The sequence below is a fragment of the Colius striatus genome, chromosome 2 (assembly GCF_028858725.1).
Source record: "Colius striatus isolate bColStr4 chromosome 2, bColStr4.1.hap1, whole genome shotgun sequence".
NCBI lineage: Eukaryota > Metazoa > Chordata > Aves > Coliiformes > Coliidae > Colius > Colius striatus.
In genome coordinates, this window is record NC_084760.1 from 85,306,322 (window position 1) to 85,331,467 (window position 25,146).

A 25,146-nucleotide genomic window follows, 5' to 3' on the forward strand; every position below is an offset into this window, starting at 1 on the left:
AAGCAGAAACCTGGATAGGATTAACGGGAAGTCAAGAGGTTGCAACAAACCACCTATTGCTGAACTATGAAGAAACTAGGTAGAAGATAATTCTGGCATGGGGAAATTGTCACCACCTACCCAATTCACACCCCAGTCCAAAAAGAAGGCAAAGGGGGCTCATGTACTAACTTACATGCTAGGCGAAGAAATTTAGAGTAATCATTTAGTGGAATATTAATGTATATGCATTAATGTATTGAATATGTAGAAGCTTTGTGTGTAAATAATCATAGTTTTGGGACCAGAGTGTACTGTCTTGGGATAAGCACCTGTGCATGAGCATTCACATAACAACAGAAAGTACCTCCATCCTGCGTTTAATGTGGTGTCTGCACATCGCATGATGAACCTCCAATTTTTGGGACAACAACTGTGTTGGAGGGATACACGTGGTTGATTAGTTAGGGCATTTTCTTGAGCTGACAGTCTTGCTTTTTATTTCCTTTTTAGCTACTTGAGAATTGCAGTAAATTTACACTAGATGAGTAAAGGGTAAGCTTTTCATTTCAGTTGTGTTTCACAATGATGATCAAACCAGGAGGAGAGCAGCTGACTGCCATAAAGGCAGTGCTGATTGCAGAATCAATGATTGCTATTCACTGAGAAAGCAAGAAATAGTATCTGCTGGGCTGTTGGTACCAAAGTGGGTGCAGCTGCAAAGAAGCAACACAGGATCAACAAAGAGCAGGGGAAAAGCAGTGCAGGGAGTATAGGATTTTGCTAGTTGGGAGGCAGGGAAATAACAACAAAAAGAACAAAAAGACTTCCTGTCACTGATGTTATCCAATTTCTTTGAACAGATGTTCCTCCTACCTGCTAGGATACCTCATTCTCCCCAGAGACATGCAGACACTGTGGGACTTGTGATTGAGAGGAAAAGATTAAAGACAGAAATTGATGGGCTCAGGTGAAGTATAAACTGTTGGATAGTCTTTTAGGATTCATAATATAAACAAATTTCTCATGTCAATACAATATGGTACTTTACTTTTTTGATAATTTATCAGATTCACCCTGGTAATTTTGTACTAATTTTATTCACACATCTATTTATCTATACACACATAAACAGAGACCTCATTAAGCATTTGATTTAGGTAAACAAGAAACATATTGAAATATCAAAATGCAGTTCGTGGTTATAGCTACTGTCACCTTAAGCTTTAAAATCTCAAAGCTCTTTAACAATACAAAAAAAAAAAGCTTTTAATAAGTTCTGTGAAGCAGAAGATTAATTCCTTTGTAAGCACTGAAACCAAAAAGATGAAGGGCTTTCTTGGCTAGTGTGGGGGAAGCTAGACACAAAAGTAAGTTTTCTTAACATTACACCTCTACATTGTACCTACCTCTGCCTAGTTTTTATTGCATTATGAGAGCATCTTCCAAGAAATGAGAGGTTTACTTTGTATTCGAGTGGGAGCAGGACTAAATCTTGTTCTGTGGTTATACAGAATTCCTAAGTCTAAGAAAGCAAGTCACAGCAGTAACATTAGCCAAGTTAGAACAGCTATTTTGATGTTAACCTGATACAACCCATAAAAGAAAGAGTTCAGAGCTATTCATGTAATTTATATTTGAAACGCTAGTAATATCTATAATGTACTGTCTCTTTCCTTTTGCCTGCAGTTTTGATTGTTGTATGGGTGGTGTCACAGGAGAAAGATTGCAAATATGCAGTTCTAGGAAGATACACTTTTTCATTCAAACAGAAATGGCTAAAAGAAACTAAGAGACCATTAAAAGGCAACTAAAGAAAAATCTGGCTAATTTAAAACATTGTTGATCTATGTGCTTGTCTCCTTTTTCCCTTTCATTGCAGGTCTATGGATCACAAGCACTTACATTATTAAAATGATATTTTGAACTAGAAACAATGGGCCAGTGCTTCATATATTTATTTTTAATAAAAGAACCTGAGTAGCTTTAGGTAACTTTAAGTAAAATAACCTACCTTTTATGTGAAGGCTGTGAATAGTATGAGTTAGAGAGATGCTGAATGCCTTTTTAGGGCAGATCTAGAATCATGCCTCTGCGGAGAAAAACTAAAAGCTACCATATGGTTTGCAAGTGGGAAAAACTAATTGGATTAAGAAAGCACACTCCTAATTAAAAATATCTAATCGGGTGTCTGAAAATAAATCACTTAAAGGTTTTTAATGCCCTTTGTTCATCATGTCAGTATGAAAATGAGACATTTGAAGATTTCAAAGTGAGCAATCATGCCATACTTTTGAACCTACACTGTTTCTGTGTGCTCTTGGGAGATATAAAAATTGATAACCAGAATCTCCAATCTCAATTTTTTTCACCCACAGCCACATGCAGCAAGGGCTGTACAAGAGGAAATCGTAATAAACTTTGAAGTATGCTGACTCAAGGTCCAATATTACTTTACCATTCCTTCTTTCATCATGCCTACAAGCCTGTCATAAATTAGAGACTCCAGCATGCAAATTATTGTACAAGTGAAGAACAAGTAGCCTGTCCAGCATAATGATTACATGCTTTGCACTGTAAGAAAAGTGTACTAGCTAATCAGGTTGGACTACATGATCTCTGGAGGTCCCTTCCAACCCTATCAATCTATGATTCTATGATATTGCAAACAAATACAGAAACAACTAAGTTCAATGCTAATTGTGTGGTTGAATTTTTTAACACCTCATAAAGTGGGAAGCAGTTACTGGAAATGGTATTTGGGGCCAGTTATTTTTGCAATAACTACATCTGAAGTAAGAGTTATTGGTTGCAAGTGACTATAGCACCATTCATTTCCAGGATTAAATCTGGAAAGTTTACAAAAGAAAATTGGTGATTTATCTGTGGTTGATCAGCAGAACCACCAAGTCCTCCACAGAACCTGGAGTATCCCACCCACCAAGTCAGCTAATCAGGGAAACAGAAAGCTTCCCTAAGTAACCATTCTTCAGAAAAAAAAGTGTACCATGCTTGAGAGTAACATGCTCTTCCACAACATTAAAGAGGTATTTTCTCAAAAATACTGGAACTGCCTGATCAGTTAGTTGATAAAAAGATTAACTAGTGTTTTTACTTTGTCAGATACTATGTTGGAGAATCAACTAATGTCCTCTTTGAAAAATGGTTTCACTGCAAAGATCTCGGCACTCAACTTGCACCAATAATTCAAGAGTAAGCACTTTTCTTCTGTGTAAACTTTATTCTTTTAAAGTGATCTAATAGATCTTCTTTAGTCTGTGACTTACACAGTTAATTTTCTATTTATGCTGCATTTTACATAGTGCTCCACAAATTTTTAATCATTTTTTATCCCAAACTCATTAAATCAGATTAAAAGAATATGAAAAATCGAGTGTTCATGTCTATCTGGAACACACATTTTGAACAAGTGAAACAAGCACTGTGTTGCAAAGTACAAAAGGAATTAAATGAAAAATTAGCACTGAATTAATGTCAGGTTAACTAGGTAAAACACTAGATTGCCTTAGGGCTTCCTTCACTCTTACTTCAATCTATGTACTTTTAATCAATATTATTCATGAATAATCAGGATTGTGGCAAATGTGGTAGCTGCTTTCTAGGAAATAGGTGAATGTCATCAAATAACTAATCAATTTGTTAAACAGTTGCTAAAGGTGAAAAAGTGACATGAATTTTGGTGGACTTTCAGACAAAACCTCTGTCAATAAAGTAGGTATAGCCCCATTCAATGCATGTGACAGCAGATGAGGATCTGATACCCATTCACAACACAAAGCTTAATGGCCAGTGTTACTGTCTAGTCTTTTATTAAATCTACAGAACATGAACATGACTTTTTACTGGTATTTAAATGTTTATTATTCCAGGTTTTTCAATTCAAGTCAATATCAAACTGGAAAACCAAATCCAGGTAATGCAAACTAATTTTAGAATTGGAATAATTATGGTAACTGAGTGAATAGAAATTATTCTCTTCATGTAAAATGACTAAATTTCTGATTTTGTCTCCAATTATATAAATTCAAGTTACTTTGGAAAGTAATTCCTTTCATTACAACAAACCACAAATAAAACCCATATACATTATTACCAATGGCATCTCAGTTGTTCATGTGATGCTATCATGATGGCCTAATATAACTGTACAGTATGAAATCTCAGTATCTCTATCCTTTTCCATTCAAGTAAAATTTCATTTCTGATTGTGCAGAATAAGATTTTGAGAGTTGAATCTACACAATATATACCTACTTGTACTCCTTTACATATAACTATACACTGTGATCTACTCTTTGGAAATAAGTGTACCTAGAGAAAGACAGACACTTTGAGTTCATGCGAACTCTGATGCAATTAATGTTTTTTCCAATCTGTCTCACCCTCTTTTTTTTTATTTTGTCTCCATTTGTGGACAGTGATTGCAGTTTCCACAGTGGGGCAGATTCTCCAGTCGTAACTCCACTCTTGAGCCTGTTAGACAGAGACATAGAATACAGAGACTGACTGTTAAAGAGGACTAATTTATTAGTAATTTTAGGAATCAGATCTCTGAAACATGATGGTTGCTTTCTACTCAGCCACTTGCAAAAGAAACTTCAGTGGGAAACTTTTTTTTTTCTGAAATCTTACAATCCTGTTGGCCCACAATTCTACACAGATATTCAGCATGTGTATAACACATTGCTACTGATTAATGTAAGCTATGTACAAAATACCACCCACCTGTCTTAACTATGTACAAAAGACTACACTATGACCATTTCTGCACCTGCAGGAAAAATTTCTGTGGACAGTTTGGTCAGTTCTGCTGCAGGAAGAACCTGGAGATTCTCCACACCATTACTAGGTTCTTAGTTGACACACAGAAAAGTACAAATAAGCTGCTTGTGGGATCACGAGGATGGCCTGAGATTTCCTCCTGGAGAGTTCCTGCACTGGCTAGCCAAATGCTATTGTGAAGGCCACCCACTGCTCAACTAGGTTTGTTGTTTTAGTGTAATTAGTGTATTGTCTCATCTATGCACATGAGTTACTGAAAGATGTTCTGCACCAGCTAGGAAAGTTATGGTTCACATGCACTGCATACGTACACATACATAGCCATAATACCCAGCTATGCTACTTGTACAATTGCATGATAATCTCAAATGCCATTCTTCAGTCATGCCCTTAAATTCCATAACTCATACCAGAAGTTTAAATTTTAGTTCCTTTCTCTAAGAAGTTTTTTGAACCAGATGTTTTTAATCTCCATATTCATTCCTCAATGTCTTAAGTAAGATGATTTTTATGAATTAATCTAATAGAGATGCAAGTTCTAGTGAAACATTATTTCCACATCTATCCCATTTCTCAGCTTGATAGTCACCATAAAAATGTCACTGCCTGCCACTTTAATCAATAATGGAAATAAAGTTCTTACTCAAATCCCAAAGTTGTGGAAAGATAGTTCTTGAATGAACATCATCTTTCTTAAGAATCATTGACTAAAGCATCATCAGCAAAATGGTAAGTTCAGAAGAGTCCTACATATGGGATAGAAACTCTACAAAGCCTTACAATTAAAAAATAAGCCAGTCAGAAACCTGCCTGAAAGACTTTCTTTTTGCATTGGCTCTTCGACTGACTAGGAAATATAGTTCTCAGAAAAAGGCTTTGTATTTCTTACAAGCAAAACGTTCTCAAAGATCTTCTTTTTCTTTATATGCACCATCAAAATATGTTTAATTTGAGCATGTCACCTGTGGGACATATGTAGGTGTTGGCCTTATTTTGGTTTTGCAGTTTGGGGGTTTTGCTGTTGATTTTGGTAGTATTTTATTTTCTGGGGAGGTGGAGGAGTATAGATAAGGCAAGTACTGTCTCTCACTGAACGATCATACAGTTTGTAGCAAAGCAAATATAATTTCAGATGAAGCCTCTAGATGCTGCTGTAATAAAAAAAATAGTCTCACCCATACTATCCTTGTTCAGTATAGCAATTTCCAATAAACATCCCTCAATCTGAGCTGCTTTGTTATTAGCATATTAGCTCTTAATAAGTGCAGGGAAAAAAAAATTACAGTTTTATATTGTTAATATTTTTGCAGAAGATTAGAGCTGAAGAACGAACTTGACAGTCAAAAGCTATGATACATCTAGACACTTTTTGAAAACAGATATTGATAAGTCCAGTACAGAAGCTCTTTCCTTGTAATTTATTCAAAAGCTGTAAAAGAGCCAAAAGGCATGAGAGGCTTCCATTAAAGCTAACAAAAAGTTTTTCAAGACCAAAAAAATATTAAGCTAGTAAACATAGTTGACTCAGAGCTCAATATACTTTCTTCCCCTGAATGGATTCTCCTCCTGGATTAGCTGCTAAATCAAGACAACAAATATTTGAAATGTTCTTGGCTTAACACTTGCTGTAAGCAAAATGCAGTCAGCAAAGTTACATGGCAGACTTTCAGCCTGGGCAACAGCTCAGTTTTTCCAATTTTCAGTTCTCATGGACAATAAGAAACTCAAAGGCTCGGTGATATCTTATACAAGAGGAAAATACACCAGATTGTTAGTTAAAGAAGCTTTAGCTAGCAGCTCCTGTAACTGTCAGTGAGACTTGTGTTAAAAAAAACCAAACAACCAACCAAAAATCACCCCACAAAAACCCCAAAAACAAAAAAAAAACCCAAAGAAAATTTGACTGAGATATGAGTAAGCTGGTTATATTCCCCCTGGAGACATACCCAACTGATGGAGAAATAATGCTTTGGATTTATTCCTTCAGCTACTTTTTTTTTTTTTCCTCCTTAAGAAGCAGAATTCAACAATCAGCATGACACTTTTAACCTATAACAATTTAGCATCAGTTTCTCATGATGTTTCATTCAAAACATACTTTCAAAAGATTTGATCCAGCCTATGCAGGGGGCCAGGTTTCAGGGGTTTGCGTGTTTTTGAAAAAAACAGAATCCTTTAGATTTAAAACACACCAGCTGAAGCACTCTCAGGTTCATCCCTACAGAAGCCTGAGCTGGTACCTTACCTTTTTAGAGAGAAACTGAATAAAATTGGAAAACATCTTGAAAGAAACTCTTGATTGCAGCTCGCTCATCATGGAAAGCTATAGATGGAATCAATCAGGCTTCAATTGCTTTAAAAAATACCACACCAAAAAAAACCCTAAAACCTAAGTCCAGACTTCTTGATTTATTTGAGGTTTCTATCTCAGTCAGCAAGTAGGACAAGTTCCTATGAAAGCAAGGTACTCAGAATATATGAAAAGACAGCTGTCAGTACCGTCAAGTGAAATAAAATCAGAGACATATACTACATGCAATCCTTGAGGCATCTTCCCTGGAACTGTTTTGTACTGAATTACTACATTGTTACCACATGTAGAAATAAAGCCTGTGAAAACTCTCCCCCTCCTTTTACCAATAAGAGTGAATATATTTAGGATATAGCCTAAACAAGGTTTGGTTTACTTTACAGAATTTTTTATTTGAGGAATCACAGTTACAACAATTCTTGCTACCTTCAGTTGAATCTGACTGGAAGCAAGATTCTCTCAAGATCTCTATTTCATCTCAATTTTAGAGTCAAGAGGACAAGAAACAGTTCAGAATGACAAGCCCCAATCTGAATAAATGTTAATGGCTGAATATTGCTCACAAAAGTATCCAGAATGTCAAAAGTTTATCCTGCTATGCTCACTGAAATAATCCAGGCTTCTTCTATGTGAAATTTGTTGGGGAAAACTGCACAAAAAAAAATTCTCCTCAATTAGGCTTGTTTAAAAATTATCTTTAAGAACATTAATGGTGTAGACAGTGTCAGATTTTTGTTTACTCAAATTAATCCGCTTCTAATTATCAATGACATTTTAATTCCCATAAAGCATTATTGTCAGTGGACATACAGATGTATAATACAAAAACCAGTCCTGTAGTGACTTCACTAGCAATTTTTTTCATTGATTCTAGGTGTTGTGTACAGTAATTTACAGTCTAGACTTAAAATCTGGTTAGTATTGTCAGAATATAGCACGGTTCTATGTGTATGACTTACAGCAGACAAAAAAACCTAAGGATCTGAATGAGAAGGAAAGACTGAATGCAGCCTTCAGTCAGTTGGAGTAAGAATCGTGGTCTATAAACAGATGTTTTTGGGTTTCAGTAGTGCTATTAAATGTGTTGTTAAGGTGAATTCAGCACTATAAAAATCAGCTTCTCTACTGTCATCCTCTGTAGCTAATCCAGTGTAACCTCTGCAGACAGCATTTGCTGTTCAGTCTTGTTTCACTAGTGTATAAAAAGTAGATCAAGAGAAGAGGGTTAATGACTGAAAATAAGAAAAAGCTAAGTAATAAATATAACAGGCTAGCAGAAAATATTCAGTTAAAACTGCTTCAGAAAAATAAAAACAAGGAAAGGAAGAAATTTTGCCTTAGTTTACACTACAGCAGATATAGGGCCATTCTTTTGAACTTAAAATAACTGTATAAATATTTGTGCCTTTCTGCTGAAAGTACATCAAAATAATTCTAACAATACTGCCACTGTGGGGTTTTTTTAAAAAAATAAGGGGTTTGGAAATAAGTTTTAGTTGCTATAAAACCATTTAAAACTGAATATTCGATTTCCTTTTCTCTCATCTTTTAAGGCTTCAATGTATCTAGACAAGTTGCTCCTACTCTTCTATAGCATCTTATTTCTTTCTCCTTTGAGTACTTGTATTGAAAGAAACTCTTATGAGCATTTTGTTATTAAGGAGGGTTCTTCTAGGGAATTTATTTTGCAAAGAGCCACCAGGAGGTTTCCAGGACAGGACAGTATTCAAATAGATGCAGAGTGTCAATCATTTTGAACTATCTAGACCCACTTTAATTGTAAAATTATCTGAGATACTGTATCTAACTTATCTACTCCTTTTTTATATAGTCCTCATTGTCTCCATCCTGGCAAAGATTCACACATACATACACTGTTCATCTTTACCTCATCATACCTAAATCCTTTAAGTAACTTCCAAGTCAATGTTCATATATCTCCTGAAGCGCACTTAAACTGCAAAGGGTACATAGGTGGAATAGAATTGTCTAATGTGCACTTCCAATCCTGTATGACCATTCAACCTCTCACTGGCTTCATTCAGTTCTCCTCCCTTCGTATTAACACCTTGCCACACCACATTGGTCTTCAGTGAGTATACAGCCAGTACTGGAGATGAAGAGCTCAGATGAAGCAACCTGTTGGCAACTTTTTATACATAAATAAAATAGAATTACAATTTCTGAAGTATGAATGCTATAACTTGCCATACGAAGACTTCCACTAAACTTTTATCTCAAACTGCAGCCAAATCCCAGGATTGCAAGCTGCATGTTCTCTGGCACCAGGAATGCTCCAAGAAGTTCATTAAACTTCCAGAGCCCAGAACTGCTAACAACAGCAGCCACAAAACAAAAACCCAAAAAAATTCTCCAGGAAGAAGTCTGGTTCTCCCACAGTATCCCCAGCTGAGCTTCCACAAAAAGGCAGAACAAACTAATCTCCAGGAGCTCTCCTAAGGCTTCACCATGGGAACCAAGCCACTCCTGACCTTTTGTACATAATGTATATAATAAACCTATCAGGGAAATTGGAAGAAATGCCCCATAAAGTAGTTTTCCTTTCTGTTCCAACTTCAGTGAAAAAAGTAATATTTTTAAGAGCTCTGAAGCTCAGATTAGTTGCATCAAGTATGACTTCTCTAATAAGGTATCTTCTTTCTTCATTACACTATTAAATGCTCCCCTGACAGCAACATTTGAAACAGAAAATGCACTTATGGAGTCAGTCTGACATTTTCACTAGTGTTTCTAAGGCTATTTAGCAGTAATCTCACACATGCTGTACAAATCCTTGCGTGACGAATGTAGTGAGGTCTCCAGACTTTCTATAATGAAATATCATATTTCTCTTCTATGGAACCAGAAGCTACATGCAGAGACAATTAATAAAACACCTACAGTCATATAAAAAGCAGATTCATAAACAAAAATTAGGATTCCCGATTTTAGGATTGGAATGGTGGTGGTCTGTATTTCTCAATACAGTTTCTTAATTACAATGACCTAGCTGTAGTCTTTAAACAGCATTGTGGCCTAATTCTTGCAATTTTGTTCTAATTTACTCTCTGTGTGCTGGCTGGTGATTTCTCCTTTTGATGAGCCTATATTTCTTTATTACAAAAATATTTTTTCAAATTTTTCCTCAAACTTCTTGGCTTCAACAAGGGGGAAAAAAAAAAATATTGTTTAGTTTCCAGCGCAGACTTAATGACACAAAGAAAAATGTGCCTAGAAATAATTACAGGGACAAGTCATAAATTAGCAGTCATGCCAATTCTCAGGGCATGCAACAAAAACAAACACAGTTACACAGGGAAATATACGATTACAGCGGGTGCTGTATTTTCAGCTAAATGCTTCTGCATCTGTACTCAGAAACAGTGAAGTAACCTAGATACCCTCAAAATAATCAATAACCATCAATGCTTTCATTCTGGATTTTTATATGGAATGAGCTAATTATGTTGAGTTTTGGGTTTTGGTGTTTTTTTTTCAAACCCAGATGCCTGAAATTGCACCCTGCAGTCCATAGATTTTATCTGCAGAGGTATTAAACTCCTCCTACCTAGCCTCATTGACATTTCTGTTAATGCTGAGAATCAAGTAGACTTTTCCTAAAACCAACACATAATCAGTTGACACTATTTCAATATATTGTATTTTGTGTACTTTACTGCTCTTCTCCTTTGCAAAAAATCCCAAAGAAAGGGTTTGCAAGAGAACTATGAGAAGAGCACAGGGATAGCAGAGCTCAAAACATATTGTGAGAGAGAATGATAGTTTGATTTCCTGACAAGAAAGCTTGGGCACGTCACTGGGTTAGGGAAGGGAGAACTTCCACGTAATGTGATTTTAGGGTAAGCAAATACACTCACGTATACCTGGTAGTTTAGTGGCAGTCCTCTCTTACCTGTCCTCCCCATTGCTATCAGAAGTACAGTACTCTCAGCAAGTTCAAACTCTTCCTTAGCTGGTCTCTGTTGGGCTGTGATATCAGTACATTCACTGGCTGTTTTCTTGGAAGCTGTTCTCTCCATTTTTGCACAGCTTCATAGTCTCACTACAATCTCTGTTGTTTAACTAAAAGCAACTTTCTCTAAACCCTGTAATTTCCTTTTAAAAACATTTACAAACTCCTTCAGTAAACATGATGCGTTTTCCAGCTTAACATGATATCATCACATTCTAATTTAAAGCTGAGAAGAGCTATAAAACTCAGAAAGAACACATTGCTGTGATATTAATATCATGATCTCCCAAGCATGTAAGAAAATATTAGATTTAATGTTCCACTTATGGATATATTACTTAGAGATACCCACACAAGACTTTTAGCTGACTAGCTTAGAATTGCCGTCTTCTTGCAGTTTGCAGGCAGATTTTTACCTTTACCATGAAACATCATTCTCCTTGTCTCACAGTATTACTAAAGCATAAGAACTCCAGAAACACACCAACTCAAACATCCTGAGAGATCACTGAAAGCTACTGTATATGCTAAGCAGAAATACATGCAACAATATCTAAATATAAGCCATTAACCTGATAAGAAACAGAGCTCCTTTAGAAGCACCAGGCTTCAACTCTGATACGTGTGGGATCTCAAAATATTGGATCCTCCTCATCACAGCTCATTAGTTCAAGTTGATAGGTGCTCAGGCACCTGCAGCTTTCAATATCATGCAAGGGGTATCGGGACTCAGTCAAACAAGGCATATTAATAATATGCAGACATACTTCATCACCATAGTACTCTTGTTCTGTAGTAACAGATAATCAAATCATCATACTGAATCACACTAATGGCTCATTTCAGGCAGATTGTTTTCAAAGGCAGTTATGCTATCATTGGGCAAGTGTCATTAACATCAAAATTAGTAACAAGTTAAAAAACTCATCACAGACCAGGGCCTGCTGACAAGATAAGTGTCAAAAAACAGCTCTTGTCCTGAAGAGCTTCAAGTTTAAAGAAATAAAACTCCACCTTTACTTAGAACTAAAGCTGTTTCAAAGTGGCTGTAAATCACAAACAAGAGAGGAGAGTGCTCCATCCTAAGTGTAGGATGTGTTACACTTTACATTGGTCCTAAGTTGACCAGGCCAGTTGAGTCAGAGATCACTAGAAAGAGGAAAACTAGCAAAATAACATTTACAGGGAATAAGTAACAAAACTTAAGCTACAAATGCGAAAATTTATCATTACTTTTCTTTGATAGATGTGTTGCTTCTTGGTCAGAAAACAAACAAGTACTTTGGGTTTTCTGTATCCTGAATTCCTTGCAACTGATGGGGAACATTCATAGTTGTGCTTGCATAAAACACTTCAGTGCCCACCCTAGAAACTTAGCTTTTTGCTATCCATTCTCCAGCATATGAAGTCTGAACTTGCTTGTTAGCTTGATGCTGGAATTTTTAACCTGTGGACAAGAACGTGTCCCCTTGAGTTGGGCTTCTTGGTATGTCTCTTACCCTATCAGGTGCTATATAATGTTTTTGGGGTGAGGTTTTCTTTGTGGTTTTGTTTTGGTTTTTTTTAACTATCTCAACTAGAAAATGAATTTTAGTAGAAAGCCCTAATAATGGGTAAATTTTTTGCATTCAAAAACGCTTCTTAAAATTCCACAGGTGACCTGTTTTCATCTGATAACAGAAAAACAACTCCCCTCACTCATTTTCATAATAATTTAGAAGATTGCTACTATAAATGAAATAATATCTAAGAATCTATTGGCATACTAATTGCACCATGTTTTCTGATAAAATGTCTGTCATCTCCTCTGCTGTGATTTTGTATCTTGTTCTAGCCAAAAATCAGCTTCCCAATACAGCTACAGTTGACCATATCCACAATTTAAAGACAAACTGTATAGCTAATCCTAGTTACCTCTAAAACAAGCGTGATGAATCTGTGAAAATTAAGAAAAAAAAAAATCGGACATATTGCAGTGTGAAAGTAAATCAGTGATGAACTTTACACTACTTTTTAGTGTTATCATACAAGAAAATATAGAATGCTCCAACTAGATCTTGTTAATGTTTCCAAGCCAGGAAGAGTTCCTTGTTTTGCTGCAGATTCTTTCAGATTCTTTTCAATATTTCCTGAAAGAGGCATTGCTGAGACAAATCATTATACAGTGATGTGCTGCTAAACGCTGAGGGTGCCCTGGTGTCTGAAAATGCAGAAAAGGCCAAAGTACTGAATGCCTTCTTTCCTTCAGTCTTTAAGGCCAAGGCCGGTGCTCAGGAAGCCCAGTCCAGCAAGGATAACAGGATGGCCAGGACAGCAGAGGACTTGCCCTGGGTGGAAGAGGAAGAGGTTAAAGACTTGTTGGCCAAGCTTAAGGCTCATAAGTCAATGGGTCCTGATGGGATGCATCCTAGAGTGCTGAGAGAGCTGGCTGATGTGATTCCTAAGCCTCTCTCCACCATATTTGAACAATCATGGAGGACAGGCGAGGTGTGTGAAGACCGGAGAAAGGCCAATGTCACTCCAGTCTTCAAAACGGGCAAGAAGGACGACCCAGGAAACTACAGGCAGGTCAGCCTCACCTCCATCCCTGGAAATGTGATGGAACAACTCATCCTGAATGTTATCACTGAACATATGAAGGATAAGATGGTTATCAGGGGGAGTCAACATGGCTTCACCAAGGAGAAATCCTGTTTGACCAACCTGATAGTCTTCTATGAGTGCATAACCAGCTGGCTAGATGAAGAGAGAGCAGCATATATCATCTACTTTGACTTCAGCAAGGCTTTTGACGCTGTGACCCATAACATCCTCATCAATAAGCTCAAGCAGTGTGGCTTGCATGAGTGGACAGTGAGGCAGATCAAGAGCTGGCTGAATGACAGAGCCCAGAAGGTGGTGATCAATGGCACAGAATTGAGTTGGTGGCCAGTGGAGTTCGACAGGGATCAGTTCTGGGGCCAGTCTTGTTCAACATCTTCATCAACAACGTGGATAAGGGGACAGAGTGTATTCTCAGCAAGTTCGCTGATGACACCAAACTGGGAGGACTGGCTGATTCCCCAGAAGGCTGTGCTGCCATTCAGTGGGATCTCGACTGGCTTGAGAGTTGATGAGAGAGGAACCTCATGAGGTTCAACAAGGACAAGTGCAGAGTCCTGCTTCTGGGAAGGAACAACTCCATGCGCCAGTACAGGCTGAGGGTCGAACTGCTCTGCAGAGAGAGACCTGGGAGTCCTGATTGATGATAAACTAACCACGAGCCAGCAATGTGCCCTTGTGGCCAAGAAGGCCAATGGCATCCTGGGATGCATCAAGAAGAATGTGGCCAGCAGGTCAAGGGAGGTTCTTCTCCCCCTCTACTCTGCCCTGGTGAGGCCTCATCTGGAGTCCTGTGTCCAGTTCTGGGTTCCTCACCTCAAGAGGGACAGGGAACTTCTTGAGAGCGTCCAGCGCAGGGCCACCAAGATGATCAGGGGACTGGAACATCTTTCATTTGAGGAAAGGCTGCGGGAACTGGGGCTGTTTAGTCTAGAAAAGAGGAGACTGAGGGGAGATCTTATTAACATTTATAAATATCTAAAGGCTGGGTGTCAGGAGGTTGGGACATCCCTTTTTTCTATAGTAGCTAGCAACCGGACAAGGGGTAATGGGATGAAGCTGAAACACAAAAAGTTCTACTTAAATATAAGAAAAAACTATTTTCCTGTGAGGGTGAGGGAGCCCTGGCACAGGCTGCACAGAGGGGTTGTGGAGTCTCCTTCCTTGGAGGTCTTCAAGACCCGCCTGGACATGTTCATATGCGACCTGATCTAGGTGAACCTGCTTCTGCAGGAGGGTTGGACTAGATGGTCTCTAAAGGTTCTTTTGAAACCCTACCATTCTATGATTTGCAGAAAGATGCTGGCTTCTTCTATTTAATTTAATGCAATGGAGATGAAATTTGAATGGCAAAATCCATTTCTGCAATAAAAAGGCTGATACCCCTTCCAGACTGTCTGGAGATGGATATAGATATTCCATGCTCACAATCCATTAAACGGCAACATCTTATTTAATACACTGCTATGCCTTGGATGCACTGAGTTTCTTGCATAGTGTTCAGAGACTATATACAAAATGGCCTTCCTTGAAAAACTGAAATGATACATTCAGAACACTGCAGAGTAGTGAAATACAGCTTTAGAAAAGAACCAGGAGAGCCCTGCATAATGTATACACTAATACTTTAAGAAGACTTACTCTATTACCAGTTCTAATACTAAGATTTGGCTACGAGTTTATTACCTCAATGTATTTGGAAGACAAACATATAGCAAATCTTTCTAGTTGGCATTATTACTTGAAATCACTCTACGGATGTTCCCCCATGGCATCTCAGAACAAACTACTTAGGATCACCAAGATGATTGTGCTATCTTTGCGCTTCACTGTAAGCTGGTAAAAAACTATAGCTAATTTCATCCACCAGCAACACAGCACAAATCTTGAATTTCACCAGTCACACTGAAACTGGATTCAGCCCTCAGCTATTTCAAATCAAATCAGTTATGAAGAAGAATTATTGGAAATTACATCCAGCTACAACTCCAGGAACAACAGAAAAAGGCAATCCATTAAATTTAGGGTTGTGATAACCAGTTTGCTCCACTGTGGTCAGTGTATTTAAAAAAAACCCCACACACATAAGGGAGAAGAAACAGAAAAACCAGTGCTAACTATATGAAAGACGTAGGGTAAGCTTGTTCTATGGGCTTAATTTCAGTTATATCAGGATATGTAAGGAGTGACTCAGCAAAGTCTCAGAGATGATACACCAGATTTTACCAGTACAAAAGCCAGTCTGAAAGAGAATGAAGAATATGCCAGTGAGAACTAGATAGTCTATTGCCTACTGTTTTAATGACTTTTTAACAAACGTAGATGCACATCAGTTCTGAAAATGGCTTCAAAGAAGCAACTCTGTAAAAGTACACAAAACACATACATTTGACAATCTCAAGTAAGACCTGATAGTGATCATAGCACTGTTGGCTGTTACAACTGACTTGAGTATATAGTGTGTAAAATGTTAGCAAAGATCAAGGGAAGTGTCACTGATAGCCTTCTGCCTTGCTTACAGATGAACTCCTGAAAGAAACACCTTTCCCACTAAACTGCACTTCCGTTATGGAGCCTTTCTCCTTCCAAGGCTGGTTAAATGATCATCGTGGTGAAATAAAACAGAAGAAATCCTTGAGTATCTTTGGAGATAACTTTGAAACAGAGGTAGGAAGGTCTAATTTCCATGAAAGAGGGATATTTTAAAAGGCACCAATAATTACTGCCTACTATTCAGACTGAGTGGTTCTCAGGTTGGAATCAATATGTAGTCAGACAAGACTACATTATGTTATGCATCCTTACAGAGCAACTCAGTCTTAACCTGCTGTGGCCTTTGGAAGAGACTGTCTTCCATTGATTTGACTGACTTAGGGCAGAGGCTTCCTAGCTTAGATACTTCCTTCCACAGAATCAACTTGAACCTTTTAATCCCAAAGAAAATTAGTGGAAATAACACCTCTGTCTCTGCACCATCCTAACCTCCCATATTTCCCAAATCAGAAACACCAATGTGGTACAAATACTATTCACAAGTGTGTTCAGTTTCCCTATACATTTGAACAGCAGTCTCAGTGATAAGTCTAATCTGGTTGTGTAAATACACTTTTTCCCTCCTCCTCCTCAATCGACATAAATTGGAAACAAGGAAAACTGGACAGCACCAGCAAGTCTGGGCTGTGCTTAAAAGCATTGCACTTCTCAGTTTAGTCAAACACAATCTAGTTTGGGTGTAAATGAAGCTGTCACCACTTGATATCTGTGCTGAATACATGACAGTTTACAAAACGTATTCTTTCCCTGGGTTACTTGGCATCACAGTCTGAAAAATCCAATACATTTGACAGCAAAGTGACAGAGTGTGGGACTTTCAGGAAGAACATAGAAAGGACAGAAAATGAGAAAAATAAGGTCTGGTCTGTAGCTTTAATGTTAATAGAAGAATCTTTTCTACTTCAACAGGCTCCTGACAGGGCCCAGAGTTCATGAGGAGGAAGTGCCTGTTCCAAGAACAGAAGCAGGAAGGATATAGATGCAAAGCTGAGAGTGGGAGGAGGCAGAAGGAATAGATAAGTGAGGATGCAGAGGAGCAGAAGGAGTGGCAGGTGTGATCAGTTCCCTTTTTATCAGTAGAAATCAATATGAGAATACCAAACATTATGTGAATTTTAATGTCTGTAAAAATAATGTCATCTTCTATTAATATTTTTCTGTTAAAATAGAATAGTTTAAATGCTGTTGGGAGATTAATATGTACACTTTGGTCACTGGGATAAATCTGTTGATTTTTATTCCATTTCTTTTTTTTTTTTAAGGTTATAGCTTATGGACCAGGAACAACCCAAAAAAGTAAAAAGAATTCAGATATCTGGATATGGCAGCTGGTATGTGTCAATTCATACTTGTTAACTGACAAGTTCATGCTCAGTTCAGACTGAACAGTAATAAAGCCTTCTAGCACCAAAAATTAAAAGTATTACCTTCCTTCTTATAGAAAAGATTATCAACAGGCACCACCCTTCAGCTTTAACTTATCATGAAAAATAACTGTGAACTACTGCAACCATAAAAATTGTCTCTTTTCTTTATTTTGTGTGTTGAAGACAGTAATACTGACATCGTCTATCAGATCTTGGTAGGGATTTTAATATATCATACTTATATTATAACCTGTAAATATATCAGAATGCCTCCAAGTGATAAAAAAGCATCACTTCTGTCTTGAAGCATTTGTTCTCATACTGAAGTCAAACTTGAATCAGGCAAAATAAGCTAATAAAAAAGTGTAATCAAGAACTTGTTTATACTAAAGCACAGTAGTAGGTGATCTAGATGCTATTCAGCTAGCTTCTAGGAAACATTTACAGCTGAAGGGAAAAACAGAAAAACTAGTTTTCATTTACACAGGCTAGTTTGGGAGGCAGATATTTCTATCCATTGCTATTCTATTGAAATTTACAGGGCCTATCAAATACTAATTAAACACATAATGTTTTTGAAACACGTGTTTATACTCCAGCTTACAGTAGTCCATGTAATCAAGATCTTGTTACTGGCAAAAAGCAGGCTCCTCTGCATGACAAAATAATGATGAGTCCATTCCAGTGTGGATGGACTCCTATTAGCAATTTCCATCAGCTACCTGCTGACTTGTGAACTGCTTTTCAAGACTTAAAAAGATATTGAGAGTTAGAAAAGTAGAAAAGAGGAACTTAAAGTAGTCTAGGAGTACTCTAATTTCCTGAGCTGTACCAACTTGCAGTCTGCTAGGTTACCTTGGTAGCACCGTACCCCCAAGAATCAAGCAATAGGTTTCCTGCTTTGTGACGGGGAACAATGAACCATGAAGCATGTTTTTATTGATGATAATAGTGTTGGACAGGGACAGTCAGCTGAACATTTATCTAGGCCTCATGAAACAGAGCAGGTTTGAGGTGCTGTTTCAGAGGGAAAGATTTCCATATTTAACTTCCGCATTTTCTTTCTGCTAGTAACAGGACATAGAAAATTAAAAGCTGGTTATCTGTTTTCTTTCCTGAAGGAGGGCACATCGACTGTTACAATGGATGGTAAAACCCTGAATCTATCTGCTGGTGACAGCCTGCTTGTCTGTGCCCAGTCTATGTGAGTAGAGATGAATAGTTCCTTGCATGATTTCCCAGATTCCAACAACATAAATTCTGTGTATTTGGTTTATACCAGGCCGGACATCAGCTGGTGCAGAAACACAGCATCTGTGAATGCAGGATTTGCAATAGCCTGTATTACTTCTCAGTGCAGAAATGTCTTCAGGAGGAAAAAAAAAATAAAGCCAGACATTCATTCTAGTTAATCTCTTACTGTTAAAGCCAGGGAAAAGAAAACACATACGCACTACCAAGAAAAAGCAGCATGCACAAGACTATGCATAAAGGCAGGTGGCACGAATACACCATTTGGCACTCATAGCAGATTCTCTAAGCTTCAGACCATGCCTAATCAACATCAATGCAGCAAGATTTGGGGTTCAGAATAAGAACATAACTCTTCCTGGAGCAGGATGCACATGACTGTTTCATAATCATGACACACATGATGTAAGGAAAAAAACCCCAAAACGCAAACCCACAACAATGAAAATAGTTCCCAGAGAAAAGGAAGCTACTCACCAACTCTTGTGAGGACTGGCATAGGCTGATAAAGTGGCCAACATGAAGAAGAATGATGTATATTCACTAGTAATGCAATTCAGCAGATTATAAGCAGATGATACAAATGGCCTTTTTTTGCTACAGGAAAATACAATTAGTAGTGCTAGCATGCACACCTTTTCTACAGCACTGGAAACATTTACTGAAAGAGCTGAAACCATCCAGCTGTGCACAGAACTGTTCTCTGCACCTGTGATTCCAACACACAGCCACCTCCTCCCTTCACCATTACTTCCATGAATTCTGTGAAATCACATCTTCAATTAATTTCCAGTCCCACAGCCCAATCAATGAGTGTGTTTACAAAATCATGGCATGATGCACATGCAGATATCTGCCAGCACAGTTTGTCATATCTGTACAGCAAGCACTTTTTATTGTATCTGTCATTTTGCACACCAATTGATCTCTGTCTCTGCAATTGGCACAGAAACAGGTCCTACAAAAATAATAACCACAAGAGAAATACCCTTGAATTCGTATATTTATTTTTGTTAAAAATGGTTTCTGCACTGAGGAGATGCTGTTCCAATCTTCATATCGCTGAGATCAGAATAGGTGCCTTGCGTGTTGGTTCATCCATAATTAGACATACATTCATCCCCACCATATCATGATGTTCAACTTATATTGGTGATGGTGACAAATCACAAGAAACACCAACATGGAACAAGAACAAGTGTAATCAGAACAGAATGTATTTATTTACCCCTAGTTTTCAGTAACAGCAATGTTTTTGTTGTTGCTTTGAGTTCGTGGTTCCCTCCAACGTGGATCCCTTCTCTTCCTTTTTTCCAGGTATTGGTGGGACAGAACAGAAGAATGTCTTGCGCTCTGCATTGCTCAAGATCCAAAACGCAAGCAGCCTTATACCTAGCTCCTGTGCCAGCTGACTTTGACGATAATCAAAGTTTAACCTACTTGTCTTATCTTAAAGATCTTTTAGTCAGAATGCCAGGAAATTTGGGTAGTCTAACACAATGATTGCACTGAACTAAGTGAAGTCAAGTGTTGTGCGCAGTTACAACTTCTCTCTCCAAGTAAAGTTTCAGCAAAATCTGCAATCAGTATTTTTTTTAATAATCAGAACAATAGTTCTTATTTGAAAATGGATCCAAAGAGCAGGATTACTTATATAATAATACATATGATACTACCTAGCATAAGTTAAAGGCTTTTCAAATCCAAGTCTCTACCACAAGGTGTAGAAAAGGAGACAGAACAGATACTATTATGCCTGCTTAGGTAACACTCTTAACTTCTTTGTCTCAGTTTTGTCATTTGTAATAAATTTATAATATAGTTACCCAACCCACAATAGAGGAGCTTTAATTGGCAGTAGCTCACAGATCAACGATCTTTGGCTAAAAGGCCCTTTAAAATCAAATAAAATCAAAGCTACACTGCTTGAGGATCTTGTTGCTTTGTGAAAAAGAGGAAGGTGCTTTAGTAAAGGTTATCAGTAACATCCCATACATACCATGCTGGATGATGTCTATACGCTGTCAAGAACATAGCTCTGCAGTATCACTAACACAGGAGCAGCTGGGTCATGGGTGCTCCTGTACAGCAGAAATCTTAAAAGTAGCCTAAGAAGCATGTTGAGGGACACAGGAGCAGAAAAGTTATTATAACCAGTTTCTAGTCCGTGCAGTTTCTTTTTGAACAACGAGGTTTCTTGCAGAAATAAGAAGTGTCAAATTATCTTTTCATCTTTTATTCCAGGAATTCTCCAGAGGAGGTTTTGTTTGGTTTGTTTGTGGTTTTGGTCAATGTTTTGCTTGGTGTTTTGTTTGTGTTTTTTTAATTGTCCTTCACATAATTAACACCAGAAAATAAGTTGCTTTAATGTCTGAAGGTACTAACAATTACATGTTTGGAAAGCAAAAAGTTACCTTTTTTCCCCTGTAATTCCAAGTTCATAAAAATATTTAGCACCCACAAAGCTCAAACTGAGGTGTCATGAGGGCTTTACTCAGTGTTTATTTTTCTTACTAGAGACTCAAGTGGCTTAAGTAACAGATTAAAGCCAAGTTCACCAGCTTCTAGTGTAAAGCAAACAGCAACATTTTGTTACATTTTCCTAAGAAAAGAGAACACAACATGAGAAACTGAGCCTAGTCCTTGAGGCTATTATGGGCTATCACATATAGAAAGTAGCTATAACACTCCCTTTGAAGAAGGCAAGAATTTATATGATTATCATTGGTATCAGTGTCTGTGTGCCAACAGAATTCCCTACTCCTTGAGTGAACATCTATGACTTAGGGATCTAGGTTACCAAAGTATTATACTTTTAGTCCAACAATTAGAGGGTAACCACAGAGATATTTCTATGTTTCACACTAAATTATAAGTGAATAAAACAAAGAAACACAGAATAATGTCCAGATAATCCACAGCTCTTCAAAGACACTGAGTGCCATGAAAAATTCAGTTTAAAAATTAGGGCACCTCTGTATTAGACACTCTCAGGATTTGGAGTTAAAGCTCCATTCAAACTGTATTTGTAATGAAGTCCTTTTATGACAGCTTAGGTAGAATTAAGGTGTTCACACACAAATCCCATGCTAGGTGCCTCAAATGAGAGCATATACCAAACCAGGAGCATTTAGCCAGAGTTCTGCCACTGCCTGTGCTCACAAACCAGAGTTGAGCAGGTCATCAGTTAACTACTTTTAAGAAGCTTCTGTCATCTAAAAGCTAGGTAAGAAGTGTCCATAAGTATGCCTAAGGATCAGGATAAAACAAGCATGAGATTTACTAAAAGGCATAGATTTCAAGTACTGGGAGAAGAGAATTTTGTGTTCTAGTGTCTCTTTTGAGAATTACTTCAGTCGATTTGTTTCTCCTCACCCATCCGCCTCCCTCATTCAATAATTTTGTACCCAGAACACAAATGAGAGCACAGAGAGAACATGTCATTCACTCCTTCCCATGGTATACAACCACTATGATTTAAAAAAACTGCAACCTCCCTTTTTCCAAGTCTTCAAACAGTTCCTGAGGGCTCCTGAACAATCAATGTTTTTTTTCGGGTGTTTCTTTCTTCCTCTATATATATATATATATATATAGTAAACTCTCCCAATAATGGTACATTTATCATTAGACACACCCATGCTCCTCTGCTTGTGAAGAATACATGCTTGTTTTTCTTTACATCTCTTTCTATAGAGGTGCGCCTGCATCTGATTTTGGCATCTTTTTTCTATCCAAATCATAGAAATAGTGCACCACTTCATACTTTAACTTACTGCATTTTGGCAGGATTGTGGTAACCTCATTAGTACAGTATTGCACAGACAGACCATCTGTCTGCTCACTATTTCTCTGATACTCAAAAGCAAAGCTTTCACATAAATGCATATTCTAAGCAGTATTATGATAAAGCCTACACAGACTAGAAGTCATACCTGCACCATGCTTCATAAATTATCACCTTAAAACACAGACAGCATTGTCTGGAATAACAAGCTGCATCTGACTTGAAAGCTTAGAAACACACTCAAAGGAGTTTGAGTCTACCTACAGGCATCTACAGGGAGTTATTCCAAGCCTGAATTTCACCTGTCCTGGAAGTCACCAGGAGCTTTCCCTTCAAATATGAATAGGCAACGTGGCCCAATCCTGCTGGTTGCTGAGTGAAGTATCAAGAGATGTTGCGGTTTTTCAATGCCCTTTAAAACGTTTTATCCCAATGGGAAAACTCTAGTTCTGTAAAGAAAGAGATAAACCACTTGCTTTTAGCTATTGATATATTTTTATTATAGCATTTAAATGCTATAATAAGAGCAATATAAGCATTATTATAGTGCTTCAAATTGAGCAAGTTCATTTTACAGACAGTAATTCGATGTAAACTAGCAATGTAGATTAAAAATATTTAAAGTAATAGTGCCTCCTATTGCCACTAGGCTAGACAGGTCTGACTTGATAGGGGACTTAGGTTCTTCTTGTGTTTCTAGAATATTGGAATAAGACCTACAAAAAACAACTTCATGCACATCAAATGTTTGTGTTTCTGAGAGAATCATGACCTTCACAGTTCGACCCCCAGCCTGTACTGGTGCATGAGGTTGTTCCTCCCCAGATGCAGGACTCTGCACTTGCCCTTGTTGAACCTCAAGAGGTTCCTCTCTGTCCAACTCTCAAGCCAGTCGAGATCCCGCTGAATGGCAGCACAGCCTTCTGGGGAATCAGCCCCTCCTCCCAGTTTGGTTTCATCAGGGAACTTGCTGAGAGTACACTCTGTTCCCTCATCCAGGTCAAACTGCTGAAGAGCAGCTCTGCAGAGAGAGACCTGGGAGTCCTAATTGATAATAAGCTAAATATGAGCCAGCAATGTGCCCTCATGGCCAAGAAGGCCAATGGCATCCTGGGATGCTTCAAGAAGAGTGTGGCCAACAGGTTCTTCTCCCTCTCTACTCTGCCCTGGTGAGGCCTCATCTGGAGTCCTGTGTCCAGTTCTGGGTTCCTCAGCTCAAGAGGGGCAGGGAACTGCTGGAGAGAGTCCAGCGCAGGGCCACCAAGATGATCAGGGGAATGGAACATCTTTCATACAAGGAAAGGCTGCAGGAATTGGGGCTGTTTAGTCTGGAGAAGAGGAGACTGAGGGGTGATCTTACTAACATTTATAAATATCTAAAGGGTGGGTGTCAGGAGGTTGGGACATCCCTTTTTTCTATTGTAGCTAGCAACAGGACAAGGGCTAATGGGATGAAGCTGGAACACAAAAAGTTCCACTTAAATATAAGAAAAAAACTATTTCACTGTGAGGGTGAGGGAGCCCTGGCACAGGCTGCCCAGAGGGGTTGTGGAGTCTCCTTCCTTGGAGGTCTTCAAGACCCGTCTGGACATGTTCCTACGCAACCTGATCCAGGTGACCCTGCTTCTGCAGGGGGGTTGGACTAGATCTCTCAATGTCCCTTCCAACCCCTACCATTCTATGATTCACAGATCATGTACTAAACATGTCAGAGAGAAACTAGACAATCTTGAGCTCTGCTATGGAAAACAAAAACCCAACACAGAATAGTTAAGGCAAGGCAATGATCTAATGCTAATTACGATTCATTTTGACAGCTTGTAAAAGTCAAGAAAGAAACTCTTCCTTCATGCTTGCTTTATTTTTAGATCTTCTTTGAAGTAACAAACCCTACCACAAGAGGCAGAAAACTAGACTAGGAAGATCAGTAAACTGGTGCAAATCAGGTGTGTTGTAGTAAACTCTTTCCTCAAATCCACAGACTGATATCTGTAAACCAATCTTGTCTTGTTGCAAGAAGATAATAAATGCTTTCATTCTGTTGTTAAAACACATGAATTGTACTCAGATTTCAGTTCTCCAGCCACATTTAATTTATAGAACAGATGCACAGAAAGCAACCCTCCCACAATCATTGCATGTAAGTAAAGGAAGAAAAATTACTTAAGCCTTTAAACAAAATCCTACAAAAACAGCTTGTGTTCATAGACATTTCAGCCTTTGCAGTTTCTTTTTATTTATTTTCAGTTAATAATCCAGAATGTTCTTGAATTAACACTTCAGGTTAATAAAGGTCATCACCCCTCCTGTTCTCTTTCTAATTGACTACACAAGTACTTGTAGAGTTATTCTTCAATATTAAAGTCTGCAGAATAATAGCTGATTGGACTCACAGTAAAGTTGTCGATTTTAAAGCAATAATGAAGACTAAGTTAACAGCCATCCTGCAGCTCAGAGTAGATATCCAACTGACACATTCTAGCCCTATCTGATACAGAAAGATGTTGTGCTGGATCAAGCC

General features: G+C 38.0%; 1 protein-coding gene across 1 annotated transcript in view; it reads left to right on the top strand.

Moving 5' to 3' along the window:
* The window catches only part of HAAO (3-hydroxyanthranilate 3,4-dioxygenase), a 33,741-nt gene extending 13,507 nt beyond the window's left edge, over positions 1 to 20,234 (top strand). Inside the window, exons 4-10 of the mRNA XM_061990256.1 lie at positions 843 to 949; positions 3,103 to 3,192; positions 3,870 to 3,913; positions 16,189 to 16,334; positions 17,483 to 17,551; positions 18,709 to 18,791; positions 20,156 to 20,234. Of these exons, the coding sequence (XP_061846240.1) occupies positions 843 to 949; positions 3,103 to 3,192; positions 3,870 to 3,913; positions 16,189 to 16,334; positions 17,483 to 17,551; positions 18,709 to 18,791; positions 20,156 to 20,234 (618 nt within the window). The remainder of the gene's footprint in view (positions 1 to 842; positions 950 to 3,102; positions 3,193 to 3,869; positions 3,914 to 16,188; positions 16,335 to 17,482; positions 17,552 to 18,708; positions 18,792 to 20,155) is intronic.
* The last annotated feature ends 4,912 nt before the right edge of the window (positions 20,235 to 25,146 follow it).